This window comes from Diospyros lotus, chromosome 2 (genome assembly GCF_014633365.1).
Source record: "Diospyros lotus cultivar Yz01 chromosome 2, ASM1463336v1, whole genome shotgun sequence".
NCBI classification, from domain to species: Eukaryota; Viridiplantae; Streptophyta; class Magnoliopsida; order Ericales; family Ebenaceae; genus Diospyros; species Diospyros lotus.
Genome location: NC_068339.1, coordinates 2,848,246 through 2,874,215, shown reverse-complemented (window position 1 = coordinate 2,874,215; position 25,970 = coordinate 2,848,246). Strand labels below are relative to the sequence as shown.

Here is a 25,970-nt window from a genome sequence, read left to right as displayed (position 1 = left end):
AAAATTTCAATTGATTTTATTTTATTTGCTCGTAAATCACAAAAGTCTCTCTAATTTATATATATATATATATATATATAGAATAAAATCACACAGAGGCGACCATTCGTGGCTCTAAGCTTGAATACTGAATTTGTCATCTCAAACTTGGGATAATTCAATTCATCTTTAGATTTTGCTAAACTATTGTAGGACCAGACTTTTCATCTTTTAAAATGAATTTTAACGAACAAAACACTATTTAGTATTAAAAGAGCAAGTAACAGAATAATGAATAAATTTAATAATGTATTTATATTTATTTTCTAAGAATTATGGTGTTTATATGATTCGATTTTCAAGAGGTGAGCATAATCTTTAATAAAATTTATTTTCTATAAATCTTGAATGAATATTCAATAATAATTGAGTCGAGATTCTCAAATCAAGTAGATAAATATTTAAAGAATGGACAAGTTATTTAACGAAATGAAAAAGAAGAGACACACACGATACCCTTATAAAGAAAAACGTATCACTTTATAATTGACTCATCACAAAAAAGATAGGTGACCTAAGGACTATCCATCATCTAGTCATTGCAAATGCAAACATACTTGAAAGCCACCATATGCCTTAGGCTTATATGGTGAAAAGCCCTTCTGTATGCATGTTCCCAAATTATCTGCTATGAAGATGAGGCTTACGTGGTGGGAAGCCATTCTGTATGTTCTCAAATTATTCTTTATGAAGATGACATGACATTATTCTTCTTGTTAGTTTGACATTGATTAGAGAACATAAGGACTCCAGCTATAGTGTTCAAAGTATGATTTTTCAAAATACAATATGATATCTCTTTTTCTTCTTTTTGGCATGGGGTTAGGGCATCTCCAATCTTTTGCCCCGAATTTGAGGTAGGACCCAATTTCTGTCCAACCCTTTACCCCAAATTTGGGGTAAAGGAATAGTATATATATATATATATATTTATTTTTGTTATTATAAATATTTATTTTACTTATAAAATTATTTAATTGCTTATTTTATATCAACTTAAATTACTACCTAAAAATTATACAATTAACTAAAAAATTTAATTATTAATAATATTTTTTTATAAAAATATTATATCTACTATCTTAATTAACAAAACATTACATTGAACATGAAAAAATTAAAAGAAAATTATTACATATAACATAAAAACTTTCATCGCACAAACATAAAGTCAAACATGCAAAAAAACTTAATTCTTGAACTTAGTATATTCTTCCCACAAACGATAACTTTAGTTTTCAAGATGTACGATGTTGTAGTGTTCATTTGGTTCATTTCTAATTATCGTCTCTATAACATTTATTTAAAATTTTTTAATTTAGTACATTTAATAATTGTTATTCATTAATTGATTAAAATTGATTAATATTATTAATACTAATAATAAGTAAATAAAAAATGTTAAAATATATAAAAGAAGATACAAAAGGAATTAAAATTTGTTATACTTAAAATGAAAGGGCAAAATGGGGATATATTTTGATTCAATCTTAAATCGAATAAGTTTAATTTGATCTTCAGTCTAAAAAATTTAAAAAATCAGTTTCAATTCGGTCTAAATCTAATTTTAGATAAAAAAAAACTAAATTATTATTATTATGACCTAACAACTTGATTAGTTAGAGTTAAATACTGGATTTGGTGCAATTGGGGTTCAAAGAAACCCACCTTCACAAGGTTAGCTGCTAGAAGTACGTGCAAGCGTGTATGAAATAAATTTATTAAATATGCACAAAAAAATATAAATTATGTACATTAAATCAAACTACATGCATTTGAGTTATAAGTATCTTCTAATTACTGGATGAACCTTTCGATTATTTAAAAGAATTAATGAAAGAGTGTTATGTGAAATACACAGTGCTAGCTATTGCTGCCTGCCTAGTAACATTATTATTGTCCCAAATATTAGTTACTTGTTTGAATGAATAGATAATTATTAGAATGATTATCTATTTGCAGCACTAAAGACAGGAGGAAGGGAAGAACTTCTAGCTACCAACTGAAAACATAAACAATTTGCAGCAACAAACACAAAAAAAATGCCCTTGATCCCAATAACTATATAGAATTCGGACATTTAGCCTTGACAACTTATGAATTTTATTTTTTCGTCAGATCGATTTTTAAACTTTCTTAAAATGGGGCAAACACTTGTTAAATAAAAAATAACATATGCTAAATTAAGTTAAACATATTTCTAATATCTATTAAATTAAGTTAAATTTAATATGAAATAAAAATAAAATATAAATCAACTATGCATGGCTCATTTGAATCCATTGCCAATAGCTAGTGTCCTCGCTTAACTTTGTTAGAACCTATTCTATCAAGTGAATGTAACAATTGGTTGATTTTATTTTAATTATAATGGCAGGAAAAACAGAAGAGTGGACCCCATTTACTCACTCCCTTAGGTCTTAAAATCTCAAAAGCTAGAGGCTAAAATGATTTAAATATCTTATGCTCCGACCCATTTTCTGGTTCGTGACGTTGAACTAAGAAATCAAATTCTCAAATAGAAATTAAGGAAAGACGAGCAACATCCGGTTGAGCACGGCATGCATGCAGTGAACTGTATAAAATAAGTAAAGCCTTTCTCTTGCTTAAATTTGTCAACTGGACTTATCAATCCCATTGAGCACGGCAGGAGGGAGGACCCCAATTCAAAATTGCTTATTATAAAAGGACACCAATAATGCAAGTCTTTAGCATATCCATCCATTTTCAAAAATGAGTTCTATGCGTTGCCATTTGCTTTACCTCCAAATCATAATTGTCTTGGCCGTATCAATTTTGCTCCAATTCATAATTCTTCTTCCTCCAACCGCTGCTACTTGGACCGGTAACGAGACAGATCACATGGCATTGTTAGCCTTCAAGTCCAAAATTGTTCACGACCCGGAAGGAGTTATGGATTCATGGAATAATTCTGTCCACTTCTGCAATTGGCAAGGGGTTAAGTGTGGCAAGCGACACCGGCGAGTCACCATCTTGGACTTGCATGCGAGCAGGTTAGCGGGATTCATATCATCTTACATAGGAAACTTGAGCTTCCTTCGAGTCTTGAGCCTCGCTAACAACACCTTTCAAGGCGAAATCCCACCACAAGTTGGCAATCTATTCAGGCTGCAGGTACTAGCCTTGTATAATAATTCACTGACAGGTGAAATCCCAACCAACTTATCTCACTGCTCCAATCTTTTACATTTCATAATTGCTAGGAACAAGTTGGTTGGTAAACTCCCAACAGAGCTTAGCTCATTGTCAAAGCTCATTCATCTTAAAGTGTCGATAAACAATTTTAGCGGAGAGATTCCCTCTTTTATTGGAAATCTTACGTCTCTTGAGTTTATAAGTGCATCTTTCAATGCTTTCACAGGAACCATCCCAGAGGCCTTGGGCCAGCTCCAAAATTTAACTTTCCTTTCATTGGGTGTCAATAAACTCTCTGGTAAGATACCTTCATCTATGTACAACCTTTCATCTTTGATTGTACTCAACTTAATAGAAAACCAACTCTCCGGCAACATTCCATCAGAACTTGGTTCTATGTTTCCCCACCTTCAACATCTAGGGCTCGGCGCTAACCATTTCACAGGTCCTTTACCTGTGTCACTGCCTAACTTTTCAAATATAGCACTTCTAGCGTTGGACGTCAACCATTTTAGTGGGAAAATATCAATCGATTTCAAACTCCTGCCTCGCCTCTATCATTTAACTCTAAGTGTCAATAATTTGGGAACTGGAGAACCTGATGAAATGGATTTTCTTCAATCTTTGGTTAATTGCACAAATTTGCAAATATTGAGCGTTGCATTCAACCAACTAAAAGGATCCTTGCCAAAGAGCATTGGGAACCTCTCGGCCACAATATCTGTCTTAGGCTTATCACAAAACCATATATATGGAGAGATCCCTTCCGAAATAAGCCATCTAGTAGGACTAACTTGGCTAACCCTGGGTGATAATGAATTCAAGGGCAGAATTCCCTACAATATTGGCAATCTTCAAAACCTACAGGCACTGCATCTTAGTTCCAACTTGCTAGAAGGAGATGTTCCCAATACAATAGGAAACCTCTCATCCTTGATCCATTTTTACTTGAATGACAACATATTGCAAGGAAACGTTCCTGTGACCCTCGGAAATTGCCAACGATTGTTATTGCTAGATCTTTCCTCCAATAACCTGACAGGAGCCATTCCTAGAGAACTCTTTGGCATTTCAGCCTTTTCCATTTCACTCAACTTATCAGGGAACCATTTGTCTGGCCACCTACCCTTAGAAGTTGGCAATTTGAAAAATTTGGCAGAGCTGGATGTATCTCAAAATGACTTGTCTGGTGAGTTTCCAACCACGCTTGGTAGATGCAATAGTCTTGTGGCCCTCTACCTACAAGGAAACTTCTTCAAAGGATCTGTACCTTCATCGTTACAGTCCCTTAGAGGTCTTTGGAATTTGGATCTTTCTCGAAACAACTTGTCTGGTCAAATCCCAAAGTACTTGGAAAAATTCATTTTGAACAATTTGAATTTGTCTTTCAACGATTTTGAGGGTGAAGTTCCAATCGAAGGAGTTTTCTCAAATGCAACTGCGATATCAGTCACGGGGAATCCCAAACTTTGTGGAGGCGTACCTGAATTACACTTGCCAACATGCACCATGAAACAATCGAAGAAACATCGAACGTCTCTTAAAATCATCTTGCTGATCTCTATCGCATCTGTGGCAATTGTAGTTGTTGTGGTCTCGAAATTATTTTGTTGCTCCAAGAAAAAGAACAAAGATTTAAATTTTGATTCGTTATCAATTAATGCATTCTATAGAATATCATACGACAGCCTCCTCCAAGCAACTGAAGGCTTCTCTTTAACACACTTGATTGGAACGGGCAGTTCTGGCTCTGTATACAAAGCAATATTGGGGGAAACAACTGTAGCAGTTAAAGTGCTTAACCATCAACGTCAAGGGGTGTCCAGGAGCTTCAGGGCCGAGTGCGAAGCCTTGGGAAGAATCCGACACAAAAATCTAATCAAGATTTTGACTTCTTGTTCAAGTGTTGATTTTCAGGGCAATGACTTCAAAGCTATAGTTTACGAGTTCATGCCCCGGGGGAGTTTGGAGAGGTGGTTGCATCCAGATCCAAAAATGGAAAACCATCAAGACAATCATGTCGTGGGACTTAATCTTCTACAAAGAATAAATGTAGCCATTGATGTGGCTTCTGCACTAGAGTATCTGCATCGCCACTGCCACACACCAATTATTCATTGTGATCTAAAGCCAAGCAACATTCTTCTTGACGCAGACATGGTTGCCCATGTTGGAGATTTTGGGTTGGCCAAGTTAATATTAGAAATGAATCAAAATCAAAGCAGTACTACAGTGGGCGTGAGAGGAACCATTGGCTATGCAGCTCCAGGTAATCATTAGAATTGATTATATTTCATTTGTTTACTATTTTGCCAAGGATGACACATAGATCTCATCCAAATAGTGTAGAAAAATGAGTTTTTCTGCTAATGATTCATAAGAAAATCTGTATTAATGCTGAAATGGTGAGTCCTAATAGTTGATGATTTATTTTGAAAACCTACAGAATATGGGCTTGGAAGTGAGGTCTCAAGGGATGGAGATGTCTATAGCTTTGGGATCTTGCTATTGGAGATGATGACAGGAAAAAGGCCAACTGAGTCGATGTTTCAGGCAGGTCTCAATCTCCACACTTTTGCCAGGATGGCCATACCCGACCATGTGATGGCCATTGTGGATTCGAAACTCGTGTGTAATGACGAAGAAGAAGTGGCTGCATCGACCAATAACGAGGGGAGGAGGGCAACCACCCACCCAAGAAATAACAGTAACGAAAATGATTGCTTGATTCATATGATCAAGATTGGAGTGGCATGTTCCATGGAGTCACCCCAAGATAGGTTGAACATAAGCAATGTTGTTCGTGAATTGAACATAATTAGGGACATTTTTCAAGGGCTCCGGAAGGGTAATAATGCTTAGGCATGACTTTCGACACATTTTCCACCAACCTTATAATGATCAAAGTTAGTTATTACATATTACGATAAAGAGAGAATGGCATTTGTGCTATTTGTTGTTCTTATTTTTTTTTTCACTTTGTCTTAGCTAGATACTCACTACAAAAAAATTGATTTTTACTGGCGATTTTTTTGCGGCGGTTTTAAAACAGCCGCAAAAAATGCAATTTTGCGGCGGTTTGTAAACTGCCGCAAAATACTATTTTAGCGGCGGTTTTTTTTAACATTTTGCGGCGGTTTTGAAAAATCGTCGCAAAATTTATTAAATCATTTAATTTTGCGGCAATTTTTAAAAAATCGCCGCTAAATTTAGAAAATAGTTAAATAATTAAAAAATAAAATAAAATTTAGTAGCGGTTTTTGAGAAACCGCCATTAAATTAAAAATAATTAAATAATTTAAAATTTAAAATTAAATTAATATTTGCGGCAGTTTTTGAAACCGCCGCAAAATTCATTAAAAAATTTAATTCAAAAATCGCCTCTAAATTCAAAAATAATTAAATAATTTATAATTAAAATTAAATTAATATTTGCGGTGGTTTTCGAAACCGCCGCAAAATTCATTAAAAAATTAAATTTAGCGGCGGTTTTTGAAAAACCGCTGCTAAATTCAAAAATAATTAAATAATTTATAATTAAAATTAAATTAATATTTGCGGCGATTTTCGAAACCGTCGACAAATTCATTAAAAAATTAAATTTAGCGGCGGTTTTTCAAAAACCGCCGCTAAATTCAAAAATAATTAAATAATTTATAATTAAAATTAAATTAATATTTGCGGCGATTTTCAAAACCGTCGCAAAATTCATTAAAAAATTAAATTTAGCGGCGATTTTTGAAAAACCGCTGCTAAATTCAAAAATAATAAAATAATTTATAATTAAAATTAAATTATAAATTCATTAAATAATTTAATTTAACGGCGGTTTTTAAAAACCGCTGCAAAATTCATTAAAAATTTTAATTTAGCAACCGCCGCTAAATTTAAAAATAATTAAATAATTCAAAATTAAAATTAAATTGAATTAAATTAATAAAAAGAAATATAAAATCTTAAAAAGAAATTAAAAATTTAATTTAAATTAACTACAAAATCTTTATATATATAAAAGTAGGATAGTCTTGAAAAAAGAAATTTTCTCCTAAAACTTGCATTAATTAATGATTTGCAATTAATACTTATTGTATTAATAATTTACATTTTGTAATTTGTATTAATAATTTAAAATTTTCAATTGCTTTGAAGTAATAAGTAGTAATAAAATTTTCTCTCAAAACTTGTATTAATGATTTGCATTTAGTACTTATTGCATTAATAATTTATATTTTGTAATTTGCATCTTTATATATATAAAAGTAGGATAGTCTTGAAAAAAGAAATTTCCTCCTAAAACTTGCATTAATTATTGATTTGCAATTAATACTTATTATATTAATAATTTACATTTTGTAATTTGCATTAATAATTTAAAATTTTCAATTGTTTTGAAGTAATAAGTAGTAATAAAATTTTCTCCCAAAACTTGCATTAATGATTTGCATTTAGTACTTATTGCATTAATAATTTATATTTTATAATTTGCATCTTTATATATATAAAAGTAGGATAGTCTTGAAAAAGAAATTTCCTCCTAAAACTTGCATTAATTAATGATTTGCAATTAATACTGATTGTATTAAAAATTTATATTTTGTAATTTGTATTAATAATTTAAAATTTTCAATTGCTTTGAAGTAATAAGTAGTAATAAAATTTTCCCCCAAAACTTGCATTAATGATTTACATTTAGTACTTGTTGCATTAATAATTTACATTTTGTAATTTGCATCTTTATATATATAAAAGTAGGATAGTCTTGAAAAAGAAATTTCTTCCCAAAACTTGCATTAATCAATGATTTGCAATTAATACTTATTGTATTAATAATTTATATTTTATAATTTGCATTAATAATTTAAAATTTTCAATTACTTTGAAATAATTAGTAATAAAATTTTCCCCCAAAACTTGCATTAATGATTTGCATTTAGTACTTATTACATTAATATTTTACATAATTTACATTAATATGTACTAATTATTGTAAAATTAATAATAAATTTTAAATATACGTTTTTCAATGCTAATTGTTTTGTATTAAATTTGCATGAGTTTTATGAGAAATATTAATAGACAACTTAAACTATTAATTAAGTCATAGAAAATTATTCATTTATTTAAAATATTATTTTTATATCTTTATTCTATGTATATTTATATAATATTAAAATATGATAGTCAAATAAAATATTTTGCCAAGTGTCAATCAATGATGAATTTTTTCCCTCAAAAACTTGCATTAAATCAAAGGTAGTGATTAATTAATTATTAATTACTTTAATAATTATATTATAGTTTTGAAAATGTGATCTCTTAACAAATTCATAAAAAATTATTTAAGGTTGTCAAATGCTACGGTTTTTCAATGCTACAGTTTTTCAATGTTAATTAATATTTAAAGTATCACATTTTTAAATGAAAATATTAATTTACAAATTCATTAAGAGTTTTTATTTATATTTATAATTATCATATAATAAATAGAAAATAACGAACATTTTTAAGTGAAAATATTAATTTATAAATAAATATAATATAATAAAAAAAATTTATAAGTATTTTCTCAAGTGACCTATTTAATATATTAATTATTCTTTAATACATTAATTGAATGACAGTATATTAAATTAAAAGTGTTTTCCATTAGTATATTGAATAGTGAATAATTAAGTAAACTTAAAATTTTTCAATATGATTAAAGATTAAAAAAATATATAATTATCAATTCTATTAAAATTATTTAAAATAATAAATTTATTTTTTTATTTTTAAATTAAACTCTCTTATATATCACATGGGTTCACCACTAGTTAATTAAAAATTTAATTTAAAAAATTAAAATAAAAATAAATTTAACAAAATTTTAATAATTTTAAAAATATATATATTTTTTATTTTTAATCAACTAATTTAGTTAATTTAATTCAATTAATTTATTTTTAATTTATTCCTTTACTCTTTTAAAAAATAATAAATTAATTAATATTTTTTAATTTATATTAAAAAATATAAAATATAATTATGGAAAGTAGTGGTTGTTTTGGTATATAATTTATATATGTGATTATATAACAAGGGGGTTTGGCAGATCAGACGGTCGCGCGCACACACGTGCACAATGGAGGTTGCGAGATCGAAACTCTGGGGAGGGGGCTCGCCACGTGGCGCGCGGACATGCAGCCACGTGGCTGGGCAGCACAGGAGGGCTGGCTGGTCAGCGAGTGGGCGCGGGGGGCGGGTGGAAGAAATTAAAATTTTTAATTTTATTTTAATTTTAGCGGTGGTTTTAGAAACCGCCGCTAAAATTAAAATTTTAATTTTTTTTATTCTTGCGGTGGTTTTACAAACCACCGCTAAAATTAAAATTTTTAATTTTTTTTATTTTTGCGGTGGTTGAAAAACCGCCGCTATATATTTTATAAACCGTCGCTAAATCACTAATTTTGCGGCGGTTTTAAAACTGTCGCAAAAAAATGTGATTAGCGGCGGTTATTCCAGCGGTTGGTCAAAACCGCCGCTAAATGCTCCGCGACGGCTGATTTAGCGGCGGTTTTGAAAACCGCTGCTAAATCACTTAGTGGTAACCACCGCAAAATGCAAAAAAAATTACCGCTAAATGCCTGTTTTTTTGTAGTGACTTAAGAATCTTTTATTTATTGACGACTGGCTATGAATCAAACTACATTTGAGTTATAAGTATTTTCTAAGTAGATGGACCTTTCGAAGAATATCTATAACGATATAATGTTAGGTGAAATACATGAACGCCGTTATTGCCTTGTAACATTGTCTTAAATAGTTATTTGTTTGAATGGATTGATAATTATAAGAATTATAACAAGTTAGGTACATATGCCTGGATTGCAATCAAATAATATTGCATTAAAATGTATGCTTTAAGAGTTTACTTTTAGTTTGCAACCTCTTGTCGGGTTAATTACATCAATAATAACTCAGCAATGCATTCTATTACTGTTTGGTCACTGAATTTTGAAATGTTACCTATTAGTCACTAATATTTTAAAACGGTTACTGTTTAGTCACTGAACTTTGAAATGTTACGTGTTAGTCACTGATATTTCAAAATTATTACTACTTAATCACTGAACTTTAAAATGTTACCTATTAGTCATTGATATTTCAAAACTGTTATTGCTTAGTTGCTGAACTTTAAAATATTATTTATTAGTGTTTGATATTTCAAAATCGTTTTTCACCCGTTACTTGATAGTCACTGAACTTTAAATTCACGAGTGACGAATGAGGAACAGTTTTGAAATATTAGTAACTAACAGGTAATATTTTAAAGTTTAGTGTAACAGTTTTGAAATATCAGTGACTAATAGATAATATTTTAAAGTTAAATAACTAAACAGTAATAGTTTTGAAATATTAGTGACTAATAGGTAACATTTTAAAGTTCAGTGATTAAACAGTAACTGTTTTGAAATATCAGTGACTAATAGGTAATATTTTAAAGTTCAGCAACCAAATAGTAATAGAATGTAAAGTTGGGTTATTATTGGTGTAATTAATCATCTCTTGTCTGTAAATATCAACACAGATACATTTTTCGTGCCAAAAATACAAGTACCGTAGTGGGCTTAACATATTCGTAAACTACCACAAAGCAACTAGTCATGAGTCGAAAGAATTAAGACGATACGAGCATTGGAGACCTAGATTTGGATTGTTAAGGAGTAGTTACATGATTATCTAACACGGTGACGAGGAGACGTCCCTTGAGTTGTTGGTTGTTTGAAATGGACCGCCCCTAAAGAGAGGAATGTAAGTACTTCTACATAGCAATAACAAACATTGTTTACAATAACAAATATGAACTTTGATTCTAATAGTTATATTTTATTTTTAATTATTAATGCTTGGAACATTAAGCAAAAATATAGTTTACATAGTTAAATATTTTTTATACAGAAAATGTTATTAATGTAACACCGAGGGAGTATTTAATTTGTGCATTTATGAATTATTTGGAGTTGTATTACTATTTTTTAATTTAAAAAACACCTTCAGATGGTAAGTTGCATCGGACAAGATAAATAAACCTGTACAATCAAGTCATGGTAGGGGTGTTCAGGGTGTGGTTTCGCCGATCTAAACCCTTGCCAAATTTTATGTGTGATTTTTTTATTACTCTAAACTGCGCGGCTTGATTTAGTCTCCATAAATTGCATTAAATTACATTACAAAATACGATATAGTTCAGTGCGATTTTTGCGATTTGTCAGAGTGGACTTTCTATTGGGCTTGATAGATTAACAAATTGGGTCTAAAACTTTTTTGGTTGATTATTTTAACATATTTTGAGTTTTTCACTTTAAAATTAACTTTTTTACAAGAAAAAAAAAAGAAAAAGAAACGATATTAATAAATAGTTTAAACACTACAACTTAATCAATAATCAAAATGCAAATTTAAACATATTTCCAAAACATGACATAACTATTAAAGTTCTAACACCAAATATAATCAACTTACTACTAATTACTAAAGTCCAAACACCAATCATAACCAATTGAAGCATAATCAATTAACTTCTATTTTTTTTTAATTTTTAAATTATTAGACTAGCCTGCGGTTCGGTTAAAAATCGAAAGTATTTTTATCAAAACACAAACCGTACGGTTTATGAATTTTTCAAACCATCTCAAACTGTTCCCCCAAAAAAACTATACGGTGCGGTTGATTTTCACAATTTAGTGGTTTTTTAAACAACCCCTATGCTCTGTTTGTGATATTTGTGCAGTTAAGAACATAATTCATTAAAGCTACAGAAAATAATTTTTTCCCTGTCTCAGACAGCAGTTTTTAGCACCTTAACTTCAACTTAGCAGCTTGCTCGTAACAGTGATCTAACAGCTTGTGTAGTCTACTAATGATGCAGGTGAAAGATTATTAGGTGAAAGAATCTTTTGAAGGGCTTGGCCTTAGGTCCCTGGAGGGGGTGCTGCTGCAAACCACTGTTCACATTTAGAGGCTCGGTGCCAGTAAAGCTCGGGTAATAATACAAGGTGCTTAGACTCAGATCTGTTTTTCCTTAATTTCGTCTTAAAGAAAAAAAAATTATATATATATTTTTTGTGCATGCATTTGAAAGGCAATTTGCAAGCTAACACTTAGCCTAAGATGTAAATTAATTTTTTTTTTTTAAAAAACCAAACAAAAAAATAATGAAAACGAATCAGTTTTTGTATGATACAGTGACAGTAGCTATATCCATATAACAAAGGTATGCATAGTGGAGCCCCAAGGGCATTGCTTAGTGGTTGGGGGCAGACATGTTGAGTGTCATAGCTTTGCCTTCACGTGCGGTTGGACTTGTGTTCGAGTCTTGGCCACTGAGTTCTTGATTTAATTCTCCTATCGTACTAAAGGGCTGGTTGGTTGGGACGCCTGTAATAGAGCATCATCCAAAAATAAAAAAATATATACATAATGGAAATGCCGTGAGAAAGTAAGAAGGCAGAACTGCCATGCGCACTATCCCTTCATATAATATATTAGGTTGCATGAAAATAAAAATAAAAAATATTTTTAATATAAAATAAAAATAAAAAATAATATATTTTAAAAAATAAAAAATGATAACTCAGATAAACTGTAAATTTTAAAAATATAATTTTCTTTTGTAAACATAATTTTTTATATAAAAATTGTAAAAATAATTTAATTATAATTGAAACAAACATAAACAATAAACATAAGTTTAATAATGGATTCAAACAAACAAAAACATAAAATCTACTTTGGTGCGGTATATAATAAAGAATTATGAGGTAGCGTTATTATCATTATGATAGGAACTTGTAATTATGTTAATTAATTTGATAGGTGGAGTGGATGGTCCTAATTTTACCATTAAACTCATTTTCTTATGAAGAACCAATTTTGCGCAACTCAAAAGCCAAGCCTAAGCCTAAGCCTAAGCCTTCCACTCCACCACATTTCAAGTTGCTGATTCTTTTCGTGTAAAATTGGTGGGATAATCATTAAGATAAGTCATTTTCATTCATGGAACTTTGCTATTAAAATAATAATATAAGAAATTAATCTTTATCAATTTCAAGGGATCATAAAAGTATGGGAATAGCTCCCTTGAAAACAAATCTAAAATACAGAAACATAAACACTGCTGGGAAAAAAAAAATCCTTCCAATGCTGTTTGCCAACTGGTGGGACAAAATCTAACATACATTTCTGGATTTGTGACAAATATACATACAAACGCAAACATAATTCACATCTCATGTATATTAATATAAATACAAATAAAAACACAAACATAGTTCACATCTCATGAATATCAATGTAAATACAAATACAAACACAACCATAAAAACAAAAAAAAGAACACAAAACCCAAAGATAAAACACAAAGTAACACTCAGATGGAGAGGGGGGGGGGGGGTGTTATGAAGGAATGGTCAGCGGGTGACGGTGACTGACAAAAGGAACGATCGACAATGAGGCTTCAGGATTTGACACCGAGAGAGGGGCAATCTTTGGTGTGCGGCGACGATCAAAACCGGAAGCAAGGGAATGGCGATGAGGGAACACTCAGAGTAGTAAGAACTCAACGACAAAAACAAGGCAAAAGAAAAATAAAAAGAAAAAAAGAAAGGAAAAAAAAAGACTTCGGCCATCAAGATGCATGTGTGAGTGACAATGATTACTTGATGCGTTTTCGGTCATCCTTTTTTTTTTTTTTTTTATTAATCTGTATCTTGAGTTTTATCCAATTATTCTCTAAAGAAATTAAGTTTCACCCCAACTTATATTCTTAAATAAATTATAATATAATCTTCATATAATGCTTTTAAAAAATTTCCCCGTGGAGGTGGGGCTTTTTCTTTTTTTACTTGCAGCCTTCTCCATCCCATTCTCAATTGCAATTGCAGGCGCAATTAATGTCCCTGCCGATTGCTTTTTCTCTTCCTTTCAGTTTTTACTTTTTCAACCTCTTTTATTAATTTAATTCTTATACATAATATTTATAGTGTGTATAATAATTATATATATATTAATATTATATAAATAATAATTATTTTTTCATATTTAATATTTTACTTAAAAACTTTATTAACTCTTAATGATGTTTTGATTAATTAACACTAATCTAGAGCTATTCCTATATTGGGTGTGAACTCTTAACTTTTACAACTAAGTACTTCAATGTACTAATGATGTTTTTTTGTGACGTTGATTGAGCACTTCAATCTATTAAGAAAATCTTTTCATCTCCCCAAAACATTTTGAAAGATCCTAAGTAACATCTACCTATGACTCGGGATGATTCTAGCAGTAAAAAAATCAATACTTCTTGTAAACTTATTTAAGACTTTTGATTACTATGTACTATAGTATTTTCACTTATTAACATTTCGACTGAATGAGAGCTATGGACTAATTAAATTTGCAAAACTTGATAATTATGTCAATATTTAGTTTGAGATAATCGAGATGATATATTGGAACTTCTTCCAATATTTAAAACTCTTTTTCAATAGTGCATACCTTAACTAAGAATTTCTACAATAATCAACTAACTGAAATCTAATAGAATCTTTATCTCACGTTAGATGACAGTGGATCCCATCAAGGAGCATCTGTCTCTAATACATGATTGCATAGAGACCATACAAAGAACATCCCTATCTCTCACTTTGGATGGTTCCGTTCAATAACAAATCATCAAGACCAGTATACAAGATAACTTTGTCACCTCCAATCAAAGGATTAGACGTCATATTCAGTAGATGTTTAGTTATCATGTACCCACATGTTTATTATCTGCATTTCATAAATATGACATGTGACTTATTATTCTTTATCATTAGTATCTCATATTAATTTAATTAATTAATCTTGATCTCCTTTGTAGAAATCTTGAAACTAAGAATATTTTTAAGAAATTTTGAGTTATAGATTATTGCCACGCATTTTTAACAACTTAAAAAATAAAATCATTAGAAGAGTAATAAATGAAGATATCACAATTTTAATAACAAACAAGATTATATTATTAGGTCAAATACTCATATTAGATGTCATCTAAATCTAGTATTAAGACACTAACACTAATAATATTTTATTTTAAAATTATTTTTTAATACAAACTATTTTACCATGAATCAAAACAGAGGCCAAAGTGATTCAAAGTTTAAAATTTCTTTGCACTTTGACCCATTTGAACAAGTTTATGTGGATGGAGAAATTTTAAATGTTAAAATTTAAAATATTCAGATTTGAGGTACTGTTATTTGAAATGAGATCTCATTTCAATTTAGACTTTAGACTACTTTTGCTATGAAATTGGAGTTTTTAATATAAAATAATATTATTTTAATAAAAAGTTATTGGAACAGTATTTAGTGTATTAATTCTTCAAATTATTTATGGGTCCAAGCATCCTGGAAGTAACTGAAGATGGCACGAGACCGGAGACGCTTGGGATGACCGTAGTAGTGCATAAACGCTTATTCTATTAGCCTTTATATATATATATATATATATAAACGCTTAGTAGTGCATAAATGCTTATTCTATTAGCCTTTATATATATATATACTGGTGGATACCCGTGCCTAAAGGCACGGTGTAAATAATATTAACAGTAGGGGGAAGCAACCATCAACGATAGGCGAGAGGGGGTTGGTGGCGACCATTAGCGGCCGATCGACAGGCAGGGGAGAGGGGGCGTTGGCGGTCGCCCATGACGGCCGCTGGGTTTGGGGAACATTGATGGGCGAGAAGGGTTGGTGGTGGCCATCAGTGGCCGGCAGGCGATGGGAGGCTTTGGCGACTGCTAGGTTTATGGAACCTCGGTCCCTGACTTTCGAGGTTTTGGGAATCAAGGTTCCCTGAATCCCAAGTTCCTCGAACCCCATGAGCCAGGTTCCCTGACTTTCGGGGTTCAAGGAACCTTGATTCCCTAAACCCATCGGCCGCTAGCCCCCCTTCCTCCCCTTCCCATGGTGACCGCTAGCCCTTCCGACAGCCATGACGCTCGCAACCCCCCCTCTCCCGCCTGCTGCCGTTGATGTCTGCCCCCCTCGAGACCATTGATGACCGTTTTCCCCCTTCATGGTCGTGAACACACACGCACACATGCAAACATATACATATTCTCACACACACTGTTAATATTATTTAAACGGCGCATTTAGGCACTGGTATAGGCTGGTGTGTTGATATAATGGTAAAATTATTTATCATTTAATTGTTATTTAAACATCATAAGTTTAAAATATTTTTTATATAATTAATTTTTATTTTTTAAACAAAATACAACAAAGCATTTTTAAAAAACATTTAATTGTCATAATATCACAACATCAATTCACCAAAGTAGAGTATTATTTATTTATTTATTAATATTTTGTTGAGCTATAATATTTTGTAATAATATTGAAAATAAATTTTTATTTATGCTTCATTACTTGGACTTGAGACATAAAATAAATATTTTTTAATTCTTTTTACTTAATACATAAAAAAAATTTAATAAAATTTTCCAAAAATAAATAGACATATGTAAGTAGACACAAATAATTATATATGTATTAATAGGCCAATAATTATCGCTTTTGTTAAATTATTAATATTTGTATTAGTATTTGTACTTAACAAAAGTGATAATTAAATAAACACAAATTTTTAACAGGCATATGTAAGTAGACACAAATTATAAATGTAATGTTTTTAACTTTAAAAATCAGTTAAGGCAATTTTATTTAAAAATATTTTTATTTTCTATTTTATCCATTAAGAAACTTTAAATATTTTTACTTTTGGGCAGAGAGTGAGGAAGGGATGGGATGTATTTGAAGGAAAAAAATCATTGATCTCTGTCATTGAGAAAGAAGAAACCCATCCCAATCATTTAAAAAATATCTCTCATAGTATAAATAATAAATAAAAATAGATATAAATATATACTTTTAGAAAAAAATATTTAATTAAATAGAATTATAATGTTACCTCGTTATGACAATGTGAAATCATTACAATTATTCTAGAAACAATATGATTTAGTAGTATTTGTGAGAGTCGCCATCTTACCGTAGGGACTTGAGGTAAGCGATTAGCGTCCAAAACTCATCTAATGAAAATGTATCTTCTGCTTTATTATATAAATTAAGCTTAATCAAAATATAAATAAAAAAATAAATTATAAAAACTATTTTATTATATTTATATAATTTTTTTTAAAAAATTACATAACTTTAAAATTTATTTATCTATTCTTTCTTTTCAAATAAAATTTATCTTAAATTTATAAATAAATTATTTTAATAAAATTTTATAATAATCATTTTAACAAACACACAAAAAGTATTGTGGTAGAAGGCGTTGCTGGGGATTTAAAAGCCTTAATTAGAATTAAAAAGGGAAGATTGATTGGAAAAAGGAGGTGCAGGCTGTGTATATATTGTATATTATTATTATTATTAAAATAAAAATTAAGAAGACAGTAGCAAGAAGTGCGCTATGTATATATTGTATATTGTATATTTTCTGCAGATAGCCTTCTCTTCCCTTCTCTCTTGCGTTTCCAACGTAGAACACGCTGTGCGTGCGACGCACAGTGGTGTGTTCGTCCTCCAAGAAATTCTAACAGCCCTTTAATCTATACATATGGGAGCTTCTGGAGGAAGCTTTATATACAAAAATAGTGTAAACCCAGAAAGCCAAAAGAGGAAGAAGCAGCAGATGATGACCACGTTAATCCGTCGACCGCAACCGGAGCAAGTGCTGATGGCAGCGGTAGAAGTTAAGGTGGCGATGGCTTAAGCACCACGGGTGGCTAGTGGCGGCGACAGCTCAAAGGCCCCGAGCTAAAGGCGGCGGCAGAGCCAGTACCTAAAGGCGGTGAGGAGGATGCAATAGGGCCACAAAATACATATACCTTTGAGGCAGCGGAGGCGATTCAACAGAGGCGGTGAGGATGCGATGGAGCTGGAGGCGACGACGACGACGTTGAGGCAGCGAGGAGGCGGCGGCGATGGCGGCGTAGAGGCAGCTTGAAGCGCCGATGACTTTGAGCAGCGAGGAGGCTACGATAGAGCTTTAGGCAGCGACGACCAAGAGGCGACGAACAGCTTCAACTGGAGTATGAGAGGGGCTGGAGAGGGGGATGGGTGGGTGGGTGGGAGAGAGAGAAAGAGAGAGGGAGGGGCGCTGGAGACGGCAATGGATGGATGGATGGGTGGGTGGGAGAAAGAGAAAGATAAAGATAAAGGAAGATGGAGAGAGACACTGAGATGGGTGGGCTGTAGGCGGGAAAATTTTTAATGTCAGCCATCAGTATTAGCCAAATTGATCTTAGCCTTCCATTAGACATCTATCAACACATTTTCAAAAACAGTTGTGCCTTATTATATAGATATATATATATATATATGTCAGTGTCACCACTCACCACAAAAATTTCTCACCTAGAAATAAATAATCAGAAGTTGTTCCCTTTTTAATTTTTTATTTTAGAAATATCTGTATCGGTTATTTTACTTAGATATAATAATAAATTTAATATTCAAATAAATGAACATTTGTATTTTAAAATTTCAATTGATTTTATTTTATTTGCACGTAAATCACAAAAATCTCTCTAATTTGGGGTAAAGAAATAGTATATATATATTTTTCTTTATTTTTGTTATTATTTTATTTATAAAATTATTTACTTACTTATTTTAAATCAACTTAAATTACTACCTAAAAATTATGCAATTAACTAAAAAAATTCAATTATTAATAATATTTTTTATAAAAATATTACATTTACTATCTCAATTAACAAAATATTACATTGAACATGACAAAATTAAAAAAAAATTATTACATATAACGTAAAAATTTTCACCGCACAAACATAAAGTCGAACATGTAAGAAAATTTAGTTTTCTTACGTGTTGTTGTATGATGTTGATGTTGACATGTTGTAATGTTTATTTGACTTATTTCTATTTATCGTGTCTATAACTTTTATTTAAAATTTTTTAATTTAGTGTATTTAATAATTATTAATCAATTATTATTTAGTAATTTTTAATTTAGTACATTTAATAAATGTTATTTATTAATTGATTACAATTTATTAATATTATTTAAATATTATTAATACTAAAAATAAGTAAATAAAAAATGTAAAAAAATATAAAAAAAAAGATACAACAGGAACTAAAATTTGTTATATACTTAAAATGAAAGTACAAAATGGGGATAAATTTTGATCCAATCTTAAATCAAATAAGTTTAATTTGATCTTCACTCTAAAAAATTTAAAAAATCAGTTTCAATTCGGCCTAAACCTAATTTTAGATCAAAAACTAAATTATTGTTATGACCTAACAACTTGATTTCTTAAGAGTTAAATACTGGATTTGGTGCAATTGGGTAGAAAGAAACCCACCTTCAGGAGGTTAGAAATTTATTAAATACGGACAAAAAATTATAAATTATGTACATTAAATAAGATAGGTCATCAAATTACTCAATTCTAATGACATTATTAAGGGTGATATAAAAAAAATTAGGACAATCATTTCACTCATATTAGATGTCATCTAAATCATTTAACTCATATAAAATAAATTTAACAATTAGAGAACTATGAATAAAGTTATGACCATTTAAATAAAAAGCGTGATTATATCATTAATCTTGACACTCACATTAATGTCAATACCGAGTAATGTTATTTGGCCACGGGAAAACCACCTTCAAAGCTATCCACAAGATATCATGATATCTCATGTTTTATTGAGTCCAAAATCTCTTAATATATCGTGATATGAAGAGTAGCAGAAAACTCAATTATTTCAAATTTCTGTCTGCTCTCTCACTTTTCCCATGTTGAATTTGTCCCTTCTCTCTCACTCTCGTTTGCGCTGAAACGAGTCTCTCCCTTTTTTTCCTTTTTGGTTGTTAGTTGGTCTCCTTTTCGGCCATCGAGTCTCTCCCTCCTTCTCTATTCCTTTCTAGCCATCGGTTTGGTTGTCTCTCTCTCGATCTCCTGCCTATGTGACTTCATCTTCGGCATCTCTTAGGCTCGCTCCGGCCCTTTCTCTGTCTCTCTTGTCCGTCGGACGTCTCCATTGCTCTGATCTACAAGGTGATAAGTCTATCCCACAATAATTTTCAACCTGCATCCATCATATATATGTATATACGTGTTATTTGGGTTTGACCGAAATTTTAAACTTAGATCTATAGAGTTTCGATCGTTGAATTTTGCTGGTTTTTGGGTATGTTGGTCGATGGTGTAGGGTGGTTGTCTCTTATTGCTGGAAACCATAGGCCACGGTGGGGACTAACAGTACATTTTTAAGTTTAATCGAAAATTAAAAATCAGATCTATTAAAATCAATCCGTTAAATCTTACTCATTTTTTTATATGTTTAACTCTCTTGATTTGGTATTTCTAATGGTAGCCTCTGATTGTGTGAATTTTCAACCGGTGGTGGTCGTCGGTAACGTTGGCAGCGGTTAAGACTTTCGTACATACATACATATATACATATTATTTTGTAATTATTTTAGTTTATTTTATGAATTTTGATATTTAATTATAAATTTGTATTGAATTTGTGATCTTTGAATATTGAAGTTGAAGTTTAATATTGAATTGAATTGGTTGAAATTTAAATGTTAATAAATTGAATTGGTTTGTATTTATTTTGTGAATCTTTGAATTGAAATTATTAAGTATATTTAAGAATTGAATGGTAAGTAGTTATTGTTAATTTTATTTGAATTTAGATATTTATTAATGGGTATATATATATTTTAAATTTATATTAAATAAAATTTAAATTATGTCAATCTTTTTTGATAATAAATTGAAGATTTTAAAATGAAAAGTTTTAATTTTAATTTGTTAACTATATTTAGATACATATATAATATAATAAAAAAATAAATTATGTTTTACAATTTAAAATAAATTATATTTTTAATATTTATTTTAACTTACTCAATATAAGAATTTAAATATAATTATATAATTTCAAGTAAAAATGGTTATTGCATCTATTGTTTGTTTCTTTCATATATAAATAAATACAAAATATTCAAAAATTTTGTTAGCAATTTGACATACAAAAAAATATTTGAAAATTGAGTACAAATATTATTTAGTTAGACATATTTTAAATATAGCTAAAAATTTAGTTAAACATTTGTTACAAAAATAATATTAAAAAAAAATAAAAATTAATCAAACAGTCAAACATTTGAAAAATACAAAATTATTTAAGTAATTGTTACCTTACTAAAATTTAAGAGTTTTCACTTTTGTCTTTATAATTTCTTATGTTTATGATCAATTAATTAATGTTCAATATTTAAATTATATAATTTTTTTTAATAACTCAATTTAAGTATATAAATTCTTTTTGATAATATATAATAATTCCAGTTAGTGAGATGCAGAGTAAGCATGCATTTTCAAACAGCGAAGACAACATGCCCTAAGCCTTTCTCTTGCTTATTCTACGTACTAGCATTAAATTCCCGTTGAACAAACCCAATGAGCACGGCATGCATGCAGTGAACCGTACGTATAAAATAAGTAAAGCCTTTCTCTTGCTTAAATTTGTCAACTGGACTTATCAATCCCATTGAGCACGGCAGGAGGGAGGACCCCAATTCAAAAATGCTTATTATAAAAGGACACCACCAATAATGCTATATTTATATATATGCTGCAAGTCTTTGGCATATCTATCCATTTTCAAAAATGAATCCAATGCGTTGCCATTTGCTTTTCCTCCCGACCATATTTGTCTTGGCCGTACCAATTTTACTGCAATATGTTGTTTGTAAATTGAATAAAGTCAGTCAGTCAGTCAGTCATTCAGTCAGTCGGCCGGACAATTTTCAAGGGCGCTCCGGAAGGGCAATAATGCCTAGAGAGAGGTAGACATGGCCACGGTTCATGAACCGCCGGTTCCGGTTCATGAACCGCCGGTTCCGGTTCAAGAAATCTTTGAACCTGAACCGAACCGCCCAAGGGCGGTTTGGGACGGTTCGGTTCCGGTTCCGGTTCGTGCCGGTTCGGTCAACGGTTTGGACCGGTTCGGTCAACGGTTTGAGCCGGTTCGGTCAACGGTTCCGGTTCCGGTTCAAACCGAATTTTTTTAATTTTTTTTTAAATATTGTTGTATTCAATTTTGGTCCTTGTTCCGTTGTTCGGTTCGGTTTGGTTTCGATTTTTAATTGTTAAATGTAATTGTAAATATAAATATTCTCAACCATATTTTTAATAAAAAAACACTACTAAAAATTGAAGAAATATAAGTAATAATTTCATTAAAAATAATTAAAACAACTAAACAAGTATGTAATATAAGTAATTAATTTTTACAAATGTGAAAAATAAAAAATAAAAAATAGAATTAGACTTAATTTCATTAAAAAATAATTACAACAAAAATGTAATACAAGTAATTAATTTTTACAAATGTGAAAAAAAATAAAATATGGACTTGGATCCTACGCATCTTCATTGGAGTCGGAAGTCGCCGTTGTTGAACCATCATTAACCCATTCGTCAGATGATGATGAATGGATAAGTTCTTCTTGACGTCGCATGTTAGCTCTTTCCCAATCATCGAGGCAAACTTGAGCTTCCAATGATTCTGGAGCCAATCTTGATCTTCTTTCGTCCAAAATGTTGCCTCCACTACTGAATGTTTGTTCAACGGCTACAGTTGAAGCTGGAACTGCAAGAAGTTGACTTGCAATAATTGCAAGAGTTGGAAATGTCTCCTTGTGCCTTTTCCACCACTCCAAAATTTCAAAATTTAAACCTGTATCATCACCAAACTCAAAAACTGTGGTTAGATAAGTTTCGAGCTCCGAATGTGAGCTCGATCTAGGTTTTTTCCTCCTTTGATCTAAAAATTTATGACCCCATTTCATTGGTTGGGAGGAAGAGGAATGCGGAGCCATGGATGGAAATGATTCTTCACTACTAGGAGCAATAACATATGCTTCATATAATTGATTGCATAAAGTTCTAACCTTAGAAATTATAATATTCACATCAATTTCTTCATTATTTTCTAATCCTAACAACGAATAATAGTTAGACAAACACTCAATTAAACCATCAAATTTACACCTAGGATCAAATACCATAGTAACAAGAAAAATTTCAGGAATAAATTGATAATAACGTAACCATTTTTCTCTCATTTCTAAAACAGCATGACAAATTTCTTCAACATTAATTCCTTCCATTAATACACCGGCCACATTCATTGCTTCTATTAAAAATTGATGTGAAGTTGGTTTATAAACACTACTAAGTGTATGAGTAGCATCATTAAAAATTCGTAAAATATTCAAAATTGAACTACAAACATTCCACATAGTTGGAAAAATAGGATATTGTGGAATATAATTTGCTGCAAAAGAACACAATAAATCTTTATATTCAAAAGATTGATTAAGTAATTTAAAAGTTGAGTTCCAACGAGTAGGGACATCTTTTGAAAAACGTTTTGGGGTTTGACCATTGGAGGTGCAAAAATGTGCCCATGCTTTTGCAGTTCGAGGGTGTACCCAAATATAAGAAATAACATTTCTAATTGGATCTAAATAAGAATTAAGTGACTTAATACCATCTTGAACACATAAATTTAAAACATGACATGCACATCTAACATGAAAAAATCTTCCACCAAAATTTGGTTGGCAAATTCTTTTCAATTCATTAATAGAAGCAGTATTAGCCGATGCATTATCAAAAGAAATTGAAAAAATTCTATTAACTAATCTATATTCTTGTAAAATTTGTTGAATTATTCTACAAATATTTTCAGCATTATGACTTTCATCAAAACATCGATACGCAAGAATTCTTTTTTGTAAAACATAATTTTCATCAACCCAATGACAAGTAATACCCATATATGAATGAGTTTGCCAATGATCACTCCAAATATCACTACAAATAGAAACATTAATATTATTGTTTTGAAAATATGTTATCAATTCAATTTTTGAGTTTTTAAACAATTTTAACAAATTCCTTTTCAAAGTATTTCTAGGAATTGATTTAAAACTAGGATTAACAAAGTTTTGACAAAATCGAGTAAAACCTAATTTTTCACCAAAACTAAAAGATAAATGATCAATTGCTACCATTTCAGCTAAACCAGACCTACAATTAGCTTCATTATAATGAAATAATTGAGGAGAGTTTGAAGAGGTAGCAAACCCGGATATTTGTGTTTGATCGCGGCTCAATCCAACCTTGAGCGGGTGCTTTGTTTGCAAATGTCGGGCGAAAGTACCATATCCACCTCCTTGCTTGAATTTGTATACTTGATTACAATAATTACAAGATACATCAAATTTACCATCTCCTTTTGGTGTTTTCTTGAAATGAATATTAAAAATATCAGAAGTAGAAATTTTTCCACCTCCCTTTTGTTGAGTTTCACTCTCTTGTGTTTGAAAATTTTGAGCTTCAAACTCAACATTTTCAACATTTCTACCTTCACTTGCCATTTTTTTGAAAAAAGTATGATAATAAAAAAATATAATAATGATAAAATAATATAGTAACAAGTAATAAATAATTAATAATATAATTGAATAAATTGATAAATAACAAAATGAGAAGATTGAAGAAATTGAAATTAAAATATTAAATGAGAGACAAAATTGAGAGAATAATAATAGCTTGAGACTTGAGAGAGAGAGAGAGAGATAGAGAGAAAGTGTGAAAAATGAGTGGGGGAGGGAGGGGTATATATAGATAGGAATTATAAAATTTAAAAAAAAAAAAAAGTTTGAGGGGGGGGGGTCCAACGGTCCAATCCAATTTGGACCGTTGGGGGGGGGGGGGGGGCTGTCCAACGGTCCAATTTGGACCGTTGGGGGGGGGGGGTGCGCCGCGCACGGGGGGGGAGGGGGGGGGCCGCGCACGGGGGGAGGGGGGGGGCTGTCCAACGGTCCAATTTGGACCGTTGGGGGGGGGGGGTGCGCCGCGCACGGGGGGGGAGGGGGGGGGGCCGCGCACGGGGGGAGGGGGGGGGCTGTCCAACGGTCCAATTTGGACCGTTGGGGGGGGGGGGGGTGCGCCGCGCACGGGGGGGGAGGGGGGGGCCGCGCACGGGGGGAGGGGGGGTGCACCGTGCGCGGCCGCACGCGCACGGGGGGTGGGGGGGGGGCCGGTTCCGCGGAACCGGAACCGGCGGTTCCGGTTCAGCGGAACCGGCGGTTCCGGTTCCGGTTCCGCGGAACCGGCGGTTCCGGTTCTCCGGAACCTTGAACCGGAACCGGACCGAATTTCGCCGGTTCGGTCCGGTTCCGATTCCGGTTCCGGTTCGGCCGGTTCCGGGTCCGGTTCCGGCCGGTCCGGTTCCGGTTCGAACCGCCGGTCCGGTTCAATTTTGGCCATGTCTAGAGAGAGGTGACCTCCCGAAAAATTTCCAGTTCGAATGAATAGATAGATAATTATTACAATAATTAATTATAACAAGTTAGCTACATATGTCTGGATTCGACTATCAATATTCCCATTAAAACGTACGTACGTACGTATATATGCCTTAAGAGTTTACGTTTAGTTTGTAACCATCTGTTTGTAAACACCAACATATATAGAGACACTTTTCATTCCAAAAACATGTAAGTATCGCAATGGCTTTAACATATCTGTAAACTAATTAACACAAAACAGTTGGTCAAAAGTCTAAAGAATATTTAAGACAAATACAACCATCAGATACCTA

The 25,970-nt window shown here is 31.5% G+C and overlaps 1 protein-coding gene across 1 annotated transcript; it reads left to right on the top strand.

Moving 5' to 3' along the window:
• The first annotated feature begins 2,901 nt into the window (after window positions 1-2,901).
• LOC127794225 (putative receptor-like protein kinase At3g47110) lies at window positions 2,902-6,126 on the top strand. The gene is made up of 2 exons (XM_052325170.1): window positions 2,902-5,464; window positions 5,642-6,126. The coding sequence occupies exons 1-2, from the start codon at window positions 2,902-2,904 to the stop codon at window positions 6,055-6,057; spliced, it is 2,979 nt and encodes a 992-aa protein (XP_052181130.1). The 3' UTR covers window positions 6,058-6,126.
• The last annotated feature ends 19,844 nt before the right edge of the window (window positions 6,127-25,970 follow it).

Bases quoted from the DNA above. Each gene is read 5' to 3' on its own strand.
- LOC127794225 (XM_052325170.1), top strand. From the start codon at position 2,902: ATGGCATTGTTAGCCTTCAAGTCCAAAATTGTTCACGACCCGGAAGGA. The intron at 5,465-5,641 runs GTAATCATTAGA...GAAAACCTACAG, and splicing joins CATTGGCTATGCAGCTCCAG to AATATGGGCTTGGAAGTGAG.